Below are 13,423 nucleotides of genomic sequence, written 5' to 3' on the forward strand. Positions count from 1 at the left end.
GTCAACAATGTGTTTTGCAATTTCAAATAACTGCCAAATATATAAATAACATAGAATCATGTTTAAAATAAAAAGAAAATAAATAAAAATAATATATTCGTTAAAACTGGAATTAAATACAAATTTTTTAAAAGTACAAAATCTCATCACCATAAATATAAAAAGTGACTTAAAAGTGAAGTGCTTTAAACTAGAAGTAACTGCAAGGGATTACTTGTACTAATTAAATATATCCTAATTGAATTTGAATTGATAGCATGTGGTGAAATTCATTTTGTGTCAAGTAAGGGACTGGAAAAAGCTTGGTGCTACTGTGATTAAGCGAAGAAATATTGTACCATATTTTGGGCCAAAGGGCTTGTTTACAAAGAAAAGACCACAAGTTTCACTGTAGCCCGGCAGGGAAGTACCCTCCACAAGCTAGGCAGTGCCTGCACTTAACAAAACAAGTAAGCCGTCATAATTTCCTTCTGGGGTAATATACGAGTACATCAAATCTGACGAAATTATAAAGGTTAACACGATTATTAGGTACATCTTTTTTAGTATGTAAGCCCTCAGTCTTTCAAGCTTAGTGAATAGCCACATATAGTACAGGTGTAATGTACGGGCTACACACATACACCTTGAACGCCATTTAAGATGAGAACGTTAATTAATCCAGTAATACGGGGCCATCAAAACCATCTTAGAATTCTCCACGTTAACATGTTATTAAATATCTTTTATGGACCTGGAACCACAGGAACTGATATGGTGAATTTAGATATCGTGGTGTAGTAACTCCGGCCAAAGACCGGGAAAAAAGTTCTTCAAGCGGTCCTTACAAAAGTTAACAGCACCATAACGACGGCCGTAGGGTACTAAGAGTTATTGCGTCTGCTGGCCAGGCATACTGTAGGTTATAAGACGCATGTGCCACCTTCTGCTGCTAGATCTAGACAGAAATCATTGCATGTTTAACTTGTCTATGCGAGTACTGCTCCACAACCTCGTATCATTGCTGAATGCCATGGATCTAAGTCGACGCGAACACATTTGTTTACAGATCCTACTCTATATCCATCTTTAGAATGTGTAAAATGTCTATGAATATATCTATATCTAACTTCAAATAGGTCAATCGTAATCATTTTCAGAAAACCATGACATTTTATTTTTATAACTTTTTTTGTCATTCCAAGTTTTGTCCTTGGAAAAAAAAAACAGAATAGGGGCTACCGTCACGTGACTTTGATAAAGCTTAACAAAGAGTTCTCGAGTCAAACCAGAATTAAAAGAATCAAAAGATACGGTTATCTGGCCTACTTTACACTGTGGACATGGAAAAAGAATATATAATAGTGGCGCATGAACTGATACCTCAAGAAGGCCGCCACACTGCATACTTGTAGAAATTGCTACAACAGTTAATTATTGAGGAAGCCAATGATTGGATCGCGAGGTCGATTGCTTTTATGACTGACGCAAAAAAAAAAAAGAAAAATTATCTAAATAAAGTGTTGTACGTTGTGGAACTTTAACGAAAGTAATTTATCAAAAAATTTATATGGCATTTCACGGATTTGCATAGAATTTTAATGAAGTCCTAAAATTTTACTGCCAGCAATTAGATGGTATGTTGCTCATTAACAGTCCAACATTACTTCCAGCTTGATCAGTCGCAACTGCGATATTGTTCCAGCGAAATAACGTTTGATCAGATAACTCCCGTCCGACTAAATAAATTCAGTCCTACATAGACCTGTATATCAATTTACAGCATTTCTTCGGTTTATAGCACCACTTTATTTGCGGCATCAAATTGAATAAAATCGCCAAAGTTACAATTAGCAATATTTCCTAGTTGTGCTTATGGTTTGTTTGAATTTACGATTTTAATTGTTCAAATATGAAATTTATGGTGAAGAGTTTTCCGATGAATAAAACCTAAAAATTAGTAAAAAATTTTTTTTGTACTTAAGGGCCCTCAACACCCTCCGAGTAAGAAAGGAAAAGTATAGTGTGTTGTTTGCTATGAATAGACTCACCTCCCTGATCGTCTAGCGCAACCAGTGTTCTGATTCCGGCTTCTTTACTCTAAGCAGCAACAACACAGAACAACACCCACTTGTCATTTTTAACTATTTCAAGAGAGAAAATAAAAAAAAAAAGAAAAAGAAAGGAACCAAAGAAGTTTTTATAAAAATAACATAGAGCCCACAGAACACAAAAAAAAAAAAAAATCAAAACTCAAAAAATAAACCACGAAAATCTTTTTAAGAAATAAAAAATCCTTCTATATATTCAAAGACAGATTTCTTACACTCCATTTACTATTTAAAACTTGATTTTAAAATTTAAATTTTATTTTATTTTTTTTTTTGGAAAAACTGAAGAATAAAATTTTAATTTTACACGAAAAAAAAGAAAACTGAAAATATGAGAAAAAATAATAATAAAAAATATATAAAAAAAATTTAAAAAAAGGTAGCCGTGGGTGTTGCGTGTGAGAGAAGGCCCACACACAACTGAGACTGGAATCGCAGACATACTGGTTACTTGTGGAAGTGAACTCTACAAGTCTGGCCAAACCAAGTCAAACTTCAACTCAGCTTTCAACTAGAGAGAACAGTGTTTAAACGTAATTGCTTTGCCGACATGAGGGATGGGTCTTTAGTAGTAGTACCAGTAGTAGACAAATAGAAAATCAAATACTGATAGGAATCAAATACTGATAGGAATCAAATACTGATAGGAATCAAATACTGAACGTACTGAAAGGTGGATAAACCGAAACAAACTAACTAACCAATAGAAGTACGGGCAAACTTAATGATACATAACTGATGGATGGGCTGACTAACGAGCATTCCAACAATATAAACATGTACCAACTTATAAATTGAATGACAGACCAATTTACAAAACTGGCGGATAGTAGATGAACTAATAGTCTAACAGTAACCATAAGACAAAATTACAAATCTACAGAGGGGATGCTGGTGGTCAGACACACATACAGGGAACCGATCAAACGTGCAAGCTAACAAATAAACAGCCAATTTTAGATATCAACAGACTCACAAATTTAAAAAACAAAAACTTAAAAATCGAAGGAAGCGGAGACTTTCGTTACACTTTACACTCTTCATTTTCGAGACTTAGGTAAGGGACTAGAGTATTAAGAATTAAAATTTATAGTCTGGAATACTTGCTATCTAAAATTTGGCCTATGTGGGAGGGTTTCTTGGGGAGACGTCAGATATATGGTATTGGACGATTACATTCTTCTAGGCTGGAAAGTTTCTTAGGGCCTGAATGCAACATATACGGAGTCATATAAGTCTACCCCACTAGCCTCTGCAAACTGTATATTGACCTGACCAGGCCAAGTGCCCATTTCGTCTTAATTTGGCCTAACCGACTATTTAGAGAGCAGCATAGAACTATAAAATACATGTCTTCTGATGATGGGTCCGGAACCAGAGGAGGCTGACCCTAGATGAGAAAATGTTTCTTATACCCAGTCAAATAGCGCAGTAATGGCTAGTTTATGATATGAAACCTCTTGACTCTTCGACGCTAAAGTAAATAATATGCAATAAGGATTAATGAAAAAAAAAAGGCAATATTTTTCCTGCTAGAACTACCAAGGGTCGACACAATAAGCCTCTTATCTACACAGGGTATGGTTATTTAGCCCAGAATCCCAGAGCGGACTGTGCCTGGAAAAAAATAAAACGGTCAATCATAAGCTAGTTAACTGCGTTGTAATCCCAAGGTTACAGTTATTTTCTAAAAAATGACTGAAGGATGCCTAGTCCTTGCAAAGAGCTTTATTTACCAACTATACATTTAGAGGAATGATGCAATAATTTCTTACTGCCTTGGAGAACAAGACACGCCCAAGTTCTAATCCAATTATTTTACAAACCAACAGATGGAGATAGAAGGACAGACTGAAATACAGTCACACCAAACAGATAAAAAGACAATGAATGAGACAAACATATACCTAGGTTATAGACACATAAAAACTTATAGACGGTTGGAAGAGACAGGCAGACTTACAGACACATTGACTAACAGCATTCACACGAAAAAAGAGAGAAACAGACTCACACTCAGACAGACAATTTTCACAGATTCCCAAGACAGTCAGGCTAACTAGTCAGACTAGTTAACTAGCAGGCACCAGAAACCCATTTATCCAGAAATAGGCACCAGAAACCCATTTATCCAGAAACAGGCACCAGGAACACATTTATTTGACCCACAGACCTGTACTTCTGTGTCTTCAAGCAATATTAACACCAGTTTCTCACAATATATATTTTGAGATATCCATTGTTTGTTCTTGATAGTGCAGTTGACTTGGCCAGGCCGAGGTGCTGATGTCTCGAGATCTGGGCACTGTAAGTTGCTTGTATTGTGTGAGTGTGTAAGAATCTCAAAATCTCAGAGATCTCTCTATGAATAGATAGAAAGAATTTGTCACAATTTTAATTTGATTTTCAGTTTAGAAATTTTTATCAAATTTTGAAATTTTTTACTTCAAATTTTGAAAACATTCGCAAGCATTTCTTTTTCAAAAAATCAAAAACAAAAATTAAAACATTTTTTAAACACATCGAGCAGGCACTAAACAGAAAACAGACAAATTCTGGAAAGTAAATTTTTCAACAACAACAAAAAAATCAACAGAAAAATACATTGCACACAGAAATATTTTTGAAGACAGAAATATTTTTTAGTATACAACTAGAAGAGAGTAGACATTGCGTGCTGGATAGAAAATAATTGGCTACTTATATATAACACTTATGGGCTAAGTGTTTTCTTAACTCGAAAATAGTAATGAATTCCTTAAAAAAAAACAAAAAGATTAACTCAAAATTAACCATGTAATAAATCGCACGTAGCCATTTTACACAAATTAAAAAAAAATAAAAATAAATAAGTAATGATGATAACAATTGATAATTTTATTGCTGATAGTTTTCGATGTGGAGATATTTTCGACACACAAACAAATTGAAATAATTCCATAAAGAGGGAGAAATAGAAATACAAATAAACCTACATGCACAGAGCAAAAGAGACAAGCTAACAAATACAGAAGTACAAAATGAAAGACATGAAAGAAAACAAAATCCTACTTACAAATACATCCTTAAAAATACGTACTGGTAGAAATTGGCAAAGAGATTAGAACGAATGTGATAAAAAACTTAAAAAGATAAGAACATTCACCAGACACGGATAGAATTAGTACCAAGGAGGAAAAAAATTATATGGCTTCGTATCGGACCCAGCCATACTTACTGTTGGGAAGCGACGGCCAGCATATGAACTGAGTAACGAAACACTGCCAGTGTCACAGATCTTACTAACGTGTGAAGTTTTGAGACTGAACTATCTCAAGACTGCCACAGGATATTCGAGTAGATACCGGGTTCGGCCAGCGCACTAAGCAGGCCAATTTTCAAGTACTTGAAAGATATAAACCTGTATTAGAGTTATTAAAAGATATAAGTTTAGTAGAGGATAGGAAATAGTGGATAAATTTATTGTGAGAATAATGGTATATTTACTGCACAAAATAGTGTATTTAATGTGCTAATTTTGTGTGAATGGTAGCGTATTAAAGAGTAAATTTGGTGTATTTACTGTGTAAAAAGTAGAAAATTTTAAATAAAGTAGTTATCATAAAGGAGTTCCTAATTTTATTATTTAATTTTGTTTATCTGTGCACATCTCTACAGCTAGCGGCAGAAGAAGGGTTAACTGTTATGTAAGCAAGAAATTAGACTGTACGATAGTTATAAAATTATTTATCTTCATAGCTTAGATAACTGGGGTAAGAGTACATCAATCATACAGTTAAAGCGCTAATAACCAAAGATGTTGATGCGCCGATATGGGAAAAACATACACATAGAGTACGCAACAATGTTGCCTATACTCGCACAAAGATAAAAACACTCCTAAAGACTAACAAACTCACAAAAGAGAGATAGAGACGTAAACTGCTCTTTATGAACAAAGCGAGGGGTACAAACAATCGTGGAAGCACGCAGAAAGTGAGAGACTACATTACAACAACCACAATTCAACAATTCAAGATTTCCCAGTTAAAAGAACTCAGATAACTATCCTCACTTGGCGAAAAAAACAAAGGCAATATTTTGTAAATTTGTTTTACCGTGGTTCCTCCACATTCTGTTGATACTATTGCCACAAAATGACAATAAACACAAGAGATCTTCCACCCAGGACGCAATGTCTTCTTGACTGACATAGACAGACGTATTTTACAAGATAGAGGCAGAGTGTAGATCAATGTACCTGTAAGTGCAATACCTATAACTACATATATTTACATATATACGTAGTCAACAAAATAGAGTCGAATACATCAAATTGAAAAAAAAATGTCTGCGCGACTAAAAAAACAGTTATTTAAGGTCAAATTTAGGCTTTTGCCTAGTAAAGCTTAGGGAAACCAGCTATCAAAATCCTTTTGAGATTCATTTTAAAATTTTAGAATATTGTTCAACGTTTTTGGTGAGTTGATTCATTAATCCAAAGGGAAGAAAGAATATTGCCAATTTCAATAATTATTTTTTGTTAAGCTTTCTACCTATGTATTAGATTGTCATCTTCGGGGCTGCGGAACATATTTTACAGTAACAGAAATAAAATATAAATTAATTTGATATAAAAATTAGTTCACAAAAAATTAAATACTATGTGGTATTTATTGGCAATTATAATAATTTTGTACAAATGTCATTTGTAAGGCTGGTGTGTCTTATATCCATCCTGTTTATGTAATGAATGAAATCGGTTTTAAATGTTCCGGTTTTTGAACAGGCCAGTATTGCCAATAGCCAAAAAAATGTTTTTATGCGTTTTGTAGTTAAGCTGAGAGTATATGTGGCTTTCAGACTGTTCGTATCTATTTTGAAATTTAAACTATATTCCCTCTGTGGTATGTAAACAATAATACTTTCCTCTATTTGTAGTTTGTATCTGATTTTGGTATATTTGTGTTTAGTAAATAGAATGTGCAATGATTTTCTGAGCTGTCTAATGAAAGTGCTGAGTGTTCATTTTTAATTTTGTGTCGTACAAAACACTTTCTTTTTTTTTAGAATTGGCAACACTGACCTGTTCACAAACCAGAACATTTAAAACCGACCACACTCAGTACTTTAAACAGGCAAGACAGGAGACACCCCAACTTTACAAATAACATTTGTACAAAAATATTATAATTACCAATAGCATAAAGTAATTGATTTTTAGTAAACTATTTTTTATATCAAATTAATGTACGTAATAATTCTGTTACTTTTAAATATGTTGCACAGTTCTGAAGATGATAATCTAATCCCTAGATCGAAAGTTTAGCAAAAAATAAATAATGTTTACAGAAATTGGCAATATTATTTCTTCCCAAAGAGAAAATTATAACAATGAGTGAATTTTTTAGTTTTTTGTGGCTCTTTTTTTAGCATTTAGCCCATTTCTCACGATTTTAGAGAGATCAATAATAGGAAGATATTTCCGTTAGTATACAAAAATTATAGGCCAATCAATCAAGTTAGGTTACAAATTATTTTTAGTCTCGCAGACAACTGAAATGAAAAAAAGCGACCAAAACAAAGTATGCGTCCAAATCAATTCTGCACCACAAGATGCAAATATTAGGCCTTTGATAGAAACTGTAAGAGAAAAAATTGATAGATAAACTGTGTTGGGCAGAAAAATGGTTGTGGTTGGCGAAATTCACGGTTATTAAAAAAAAAAAAATTGCAGATCTTAAAGAAACTTCCTCAAATCCAGCCGGTAAGAATAAAAATGGAGGATTGGCTATTAAAAGTCACAATGAAGATCAAATTGGTAGATCTAATGTGCTCTGTCTTGTGTACCACTGTGAACTTACACTTTACAGATATGTTAAATGCACTGTAACAGAGCTGTGTAAGGCTTACGTACATCTTGAACCCATAATTAAGTCTTCATTTAGCTCTGAATAGGCTTCCAGTGTGCTTAGTGTGGGTTCCCCTCAGTACTATGCTCTGTGGATGTCAAATCTTCGTTGAGTTTAGAGTCTATTAAGAGTCACTGTGGGTCCACACTAGAAGATCTACGTGGCATTACTTATTAGTTCCAACACAGTTTATCTAGCCATCAATTTTCAACCACAAACCATAACTGCATCGACGAAGTGCTAATGGTGTTTATACGTATGTCTAAACTTAATTACAATATGAGAGGGTCTCTCAGGAAAATTGAATAGTGAGCCTAATATGGGTTAAGTACTAGGAGATTGGGTACAATTTTCCTTTTTAAGACTCCTAAAGTATTGTAGGTACGTTCAGATACATGGAGCGAAACCAGTTTTCTTAGGAAGCGTGACCAGAAATTGTTCTTAGGGTAGATAGATTAACGACTACCCCTTCCCGCAACAAAGTCGCAGAACGGAAAGATAAGGAACTCAAAGCAGACGGAAAAAACTTAATAAAATCGTCATTCAGGCTCACAAATAGAAAAACAGATTGACAGGCGAACATAAATAAACGAACTGACACAAAACAAAATTAATAGACAACGAACGCTGAGGAAAAAATAGACATACAAACCAATTACAAATCGACAGACAGTCGCACCGATCAACTGTTGGCTGACAGAGAAATGAATGAACAGAATAATGGTCAGATGGTGGAATCAAGGGATACTATTTGGTACTTTGTAGACTGATGGCTCAGCAAACAAAATAGAAGGTACTAAAGGTTGCAATACTGTTGAATCTGTTGAACAATTTCATCGGGTTTGCCAGTCAGAAAAATTTAATGTATCGTTACAAACATTTTTACATGTTGAATGAATCTCTTAGTAGACAAGTTATACCAGAAAGCAAACAGTCAAATAAACTAAAAATCGTCACAGCTACCAACCGACAGATGATGGGCTGGACAGGGTAAGAGACAGTCGAAGCGAAGGAGAGGCTTACCAAGCGAAAAACGTACTCACAGACATTTGGTGGACGCACTGGGTTAGTCGACGAAGACAAACCCAGAGATACTGACAGGCAGAATGATGAATGACGGTTAAGATTTTGCCAGCTACCTTCTTGTCGGTTCTATTTCGTCTCGCACCTACTGAAAATTATCAAAATTTTCACCGTCTAAGCCATTCCATGTATATATTAATGGCTTACACATTCATTTAGAGTGGCACACACATTCATTTAGAGTCCACTAGAACACAGACCAAAGCACCACTTGGGCCAATCTATCCCCCAATTTCACAATTTTCTAGTCACACTCCTAATTTTTCCTCTCAAATACTTCCTTATTAATTCCTCAATAAAAGAAGTTTCCAAAACTTTGTTTTTAATGTACAAAAAGATAAAATAAAAGCAAACAATTAAATCCAAAAATGAAAACAGAACAAAAGATTTTTAGCCAACTATGTGAGGCAAATTTCAAATAAAATTAAAAGCACACTTTAGAGACATCAATGCAAAATACATATGTATATATTTATATAGATAAATAACCAAGAAGAATTTACATCTAATACATTAATTATGTACGTATATATCATTAAAAAAAAAAAACTAAATTAAAATAGACAAATAGATAATTGAAATAGTAAGACAGAATAGGTAAAAATGTATAAAAATAAATAAATAGAAAAAATGTAATTATATCTTTTTACTAATGTTAGGACATCACTTAGAGTATAGGTTTTTGTATTTTTGAACCTGAGACAATTTATATATAGGTATATTTGATAGGAAATTTATAAAAGAGTGTAACAGGTTGAAATGGTTATGCTTTTTGTACGAGTTCTACACCTTATTCGCGACAGCAAAGTTATGATACAAACCATGGTCTGGTTTCAAGAAACTGCATGTTTCTTTTTTTTTAATACTTCACGATTTATTGTCCATAAAATCTTAAACTATTAAAGAGCTATAGCTAGAACAAAAAGATTATAAAATTTTAAAAACGAAATGGAATTTTTCCCAATTAATGAAAGATATGCTACCATTGTAGACCTTAAAATAATTAAACACAATGTTAAAAACTTTGACCTTCTTCTCTAGTGCACAACACTCTGGGCCAAAGGTTTCAGATGGCCACAATTGCGATTTTATAAAACTTAAAACACGTCTTTTAAAAAATTCGCGTCAAACTTTTACGGTGATTGGTGCCCATGCCTTTTCAGAGCATCATCGATCTCAGTACAGTGTTCTCTGGTTGAAGACCATCTACGCGATTCATTACAGCGTATAAGCTGTTTGTTGTAGCTCCTAGCAAAGAAAATCTAAGTTAAGTAAGCTCAAGTGTAATCAATTGCAGATTTTAGTTTATTTTATTTCGCAACTATTTAAGAAAAACTTAAAATTCCTAAAAAAAAAATCTATATCTCTCCCTTAACAATTTCTTGAAATCAACTGAGAATCAGTCCATGATTTATGTCGCAAATGCGGAGAAGAACAAATTACTCAAGGATGGCCAGTTCTACATGCTACATCCCAATATACTATGTTTTTTGTGTTCATATATTATGTATTTTTTTAAATATAAAAAATAAAAAACTAATATATAAAAAAAAATAGACCAAAAATCAAAAATAAATAAACCATGAAAAAATCACAGAAAATAACTCTCTCACAGAAAAAGTCTCTCATATAATAATTATAATACTATAATCCAAATGATGTCAAAACGCCTCAAAAATTAATTTTTATAAAAATTTTATTTTTTGAATTTTTTAAAAGGTTGACTGCACCTGAAAAATATTGGTTTTTTGTTTATTATTTTTTAAATTTCTTTCTTTTTTTTCAAAAACTTACTTAAAAAAAAATCTATTAGACAGAAAAGATGAGTACACAATAGAACATAGGATACTACAAAAAGTTTAACAGATAACAACTTAAAAAATACTACGAAAAAGTAAACGAAAATAAACTAAAATAAAAAAAAGGGACGGTAAGCACAGACTGTTATTTGAAAAATCTAATTCCAACATTCACCCGACTTTAATTTTGTAATGGTGACGAAAGCGTAACTTAATAAGAAAAAGTCCTTTAGGAGTGAAGCTTAAAGCAGTCGCACTTCCCTGAAAAATTGCCACAAAAAGTCCTGGAAGAAAGTTAAGAGTTATAGCGTAAAGAAAATCGCGATTAATTGAAAAATAATTTCTTTCAAGTGTTACGGATTTCGAAAATTAATAAAATTAAAAAAAGGATAAGCGATAATAGTGCCAAAACCTTTTGCTCTTTTTGGAACTTTTAATGTAGGCGATAGATAATATGTTCTCTAAAACTTTTTTTCGTGTACTGGGCAAAACATTATTTGCCATAAAAACTCAATTCAGAAAATTCGATACAATTGCACTACTTTCTCTTACTATGAATTAAACTCCAGTTGGACGTGGGCCTTAAATGTTCTTTTTCAGAGATTATCAAACATTTTGATGTGAGCCCTTTCAGCGGTTCTGGTATGATAGAAGTGAAGAGAGTTATTATAATCAATTGTGATTACAATAGGTGTCCGCAATGGCGGCCAGTTGTTACTGTTGTCATCTTTAATAAGTTTTGGTTAAATCTTACTAAAATTTAAAAACCCCGTGTCTAAAGATAGAACCATAGGATGGCACGCTACGGAAGTTTACAAAGTGCTTAATTATTTTTGCAATCACAAAACTTCATTTAACGGTTAGTAAGTTAAGAAAGAGAAGAGAAGATAATAACAGTCTGTGCTCGAAGACAACTCCTAAACTCGCCTTAGTAAATTTGGAAAATTTAAGATGCTGCCGATATTTTTGATACATGTCTTAATCAAGAAGAACAGACATTGCCAATAGTTAAACAAGACCAGAATAATAAGAGGACACTATCTCCATTTGATTTAATATATATAATGGAAAGTGTCCTAAATGACTGTTTGCATCTGGGTTGGTTAAAATAGTTTGTCTGATTTTAGTCCGGTTAACTATTCCGCCTACTGTTGGTAATCTTTTCCGAGGCGGGCAGATCTTCTTTTTCAAAGTAACAGTACCAGCAGTAGGCGGGAATGGTTAACCGGACCAAAATCAGATTTACAACTAAACTGCTTACAAGTTAAAGTGGCCCACTTACAAAAACCCAGATATTATTTCTTCTTTACTTCTTGAGTCAAAGGTCCGATATGTCCAAGTGTACCTAGGTCGTCATATGGCTTAGCCATCAGCGAAAAAATCTCAAGTTTGTCTAAAGACAAACTCGAAGCCCAATACAAAACTCAAACAAAAAATACTTCTTGAGTCCACTTTTCTTCTTCATTTCTTTTACTTGGATGATTTAAAAGATTTTACAACTAAATAATCAATCTTAATAATAATTTATAATAAAAAAATAAATAAACGAAAACAAAGTAACTTTGTTGGAATTTCATCGCTTAAAGAAATCAATGAATTTCTCTATCACTATCATTACTCAATAAGTCAACGCATTTGACAGTTTAAATGTCATTAAGGAAACTTACTGTTGAAGACCTAGCGAGAGCAGTGACACTTTTAGAGTTAGGCGATTCTTAGCGCTATGTTGGCCGAAGGCTTGGTTGCTGTTACACAGTAATCGGAAGATCACGGTTATGGAACCAGCAAACAGGTACTGCTCAATACTCCCACGAAGAAGGCCGAGTTCGAAAAGCTATCCTTCAATAGGATTGATACTTAAAAATCCAGACCCCTAAGAACAGCTCGACAAGTGCAAAGCTCTTTTGAGGACGCAACAGGGAACCGCATTCCAACGCAGACAGTAAGAAACCGTCACTATGAAGTCGGTTTGAGAGCGAGAAGACCAGCGAGAAGAGTTTTCTTAACGAGACAACGTAAAGCAGCGCGTCTCATGCGGGCGTTGAACATGTTGATTGGACTGATGAGAATTGGAGTCATTGTTTATTTACTGACGAATCGAAATTTGCTCTCAATCATTGTGATCGATGTTTTAGAGTGTGGAGAGAACAAAACCAGCGATGTAACGCAGGTATGACTGAACCATTAGGAGGAGGTACCATAATATAAGGAGGATTTCGACTAACCAAAACACTCAGCTGGTATTGTTGAGGAATGATCACGTGACCACTCAAACTTACGTCGTCAATGTCATCAGGCCTGATATTATCCTTTTATCACTTGAAATTGAGAAAGGTCCATTTTTGTGGACGACCTCATCGAGCCAGAGTGGTTGAATGTTATTAAGAGGGAAGAGAAATTACGCACATGAACTAGCCCGCATGTTCACTCGATAAGAATTCGATTGAGCATGTTTAGGATAAATTCCAACGCCAATTGCACACCCATACCTTAGACGCTCTTGCAGATGCATTAATTGAGGAATGGGCTTCTTTGCTCCAACATTACATACTGAGTCTCA

General features: G+C 33.8%; 1 protein-coding gene across 16 annotated transcripts in view; it reads right to left on the reverse strand.

Moving 5' to 3' along the window:
• Snap25 (Synaptosomal-associated protein 25kDa) overlaps positions 1–13,423 on the reverse strand; it is a 58,563-nt gene that overhangs the window by 24,092 nt on the left and 21,048 nt on the right. For 8 of the 16 annotated variants that reach the window (XR_012463001.1, XR_012462998.1, XR_012463004.1 and 5 more), the window contains one exon: positions 2,031–2,079. The exons of the other annotated variants lie outside the window; for them this stretch is intronic. Coding sequence is in view for 1 of the 8 variants with exons in the window: in XM_074142938.1 (XP_073999039.1) it covers positions 2,031–2,079 (49 nt within the window). In the remaining 7 variants the exon portion in view is untranslated. The remainder of the gene's footprint in view (positions 1–2,030; positions 2,080–13,423) is intronic. 16 annotated transcript variants of the gene reach the window in all.

The sequence above is a fragment of the Rhodnius prolixus genome, unplaced genomic scaffold (assembly GCF_049639745.1).
Source record: "Rhodnius prolixus isolate KJV_2025 unplaced genomic scaffold, Rpr scaffold_12, whole genome shotgun sequence".
NCBI classification, from domain to species: Eukaryota; Metazoa; Arthropoda; class Insecta; order Hemiptera; family Reduviidae; genus Rhodnius; species Rhodnius prolixus.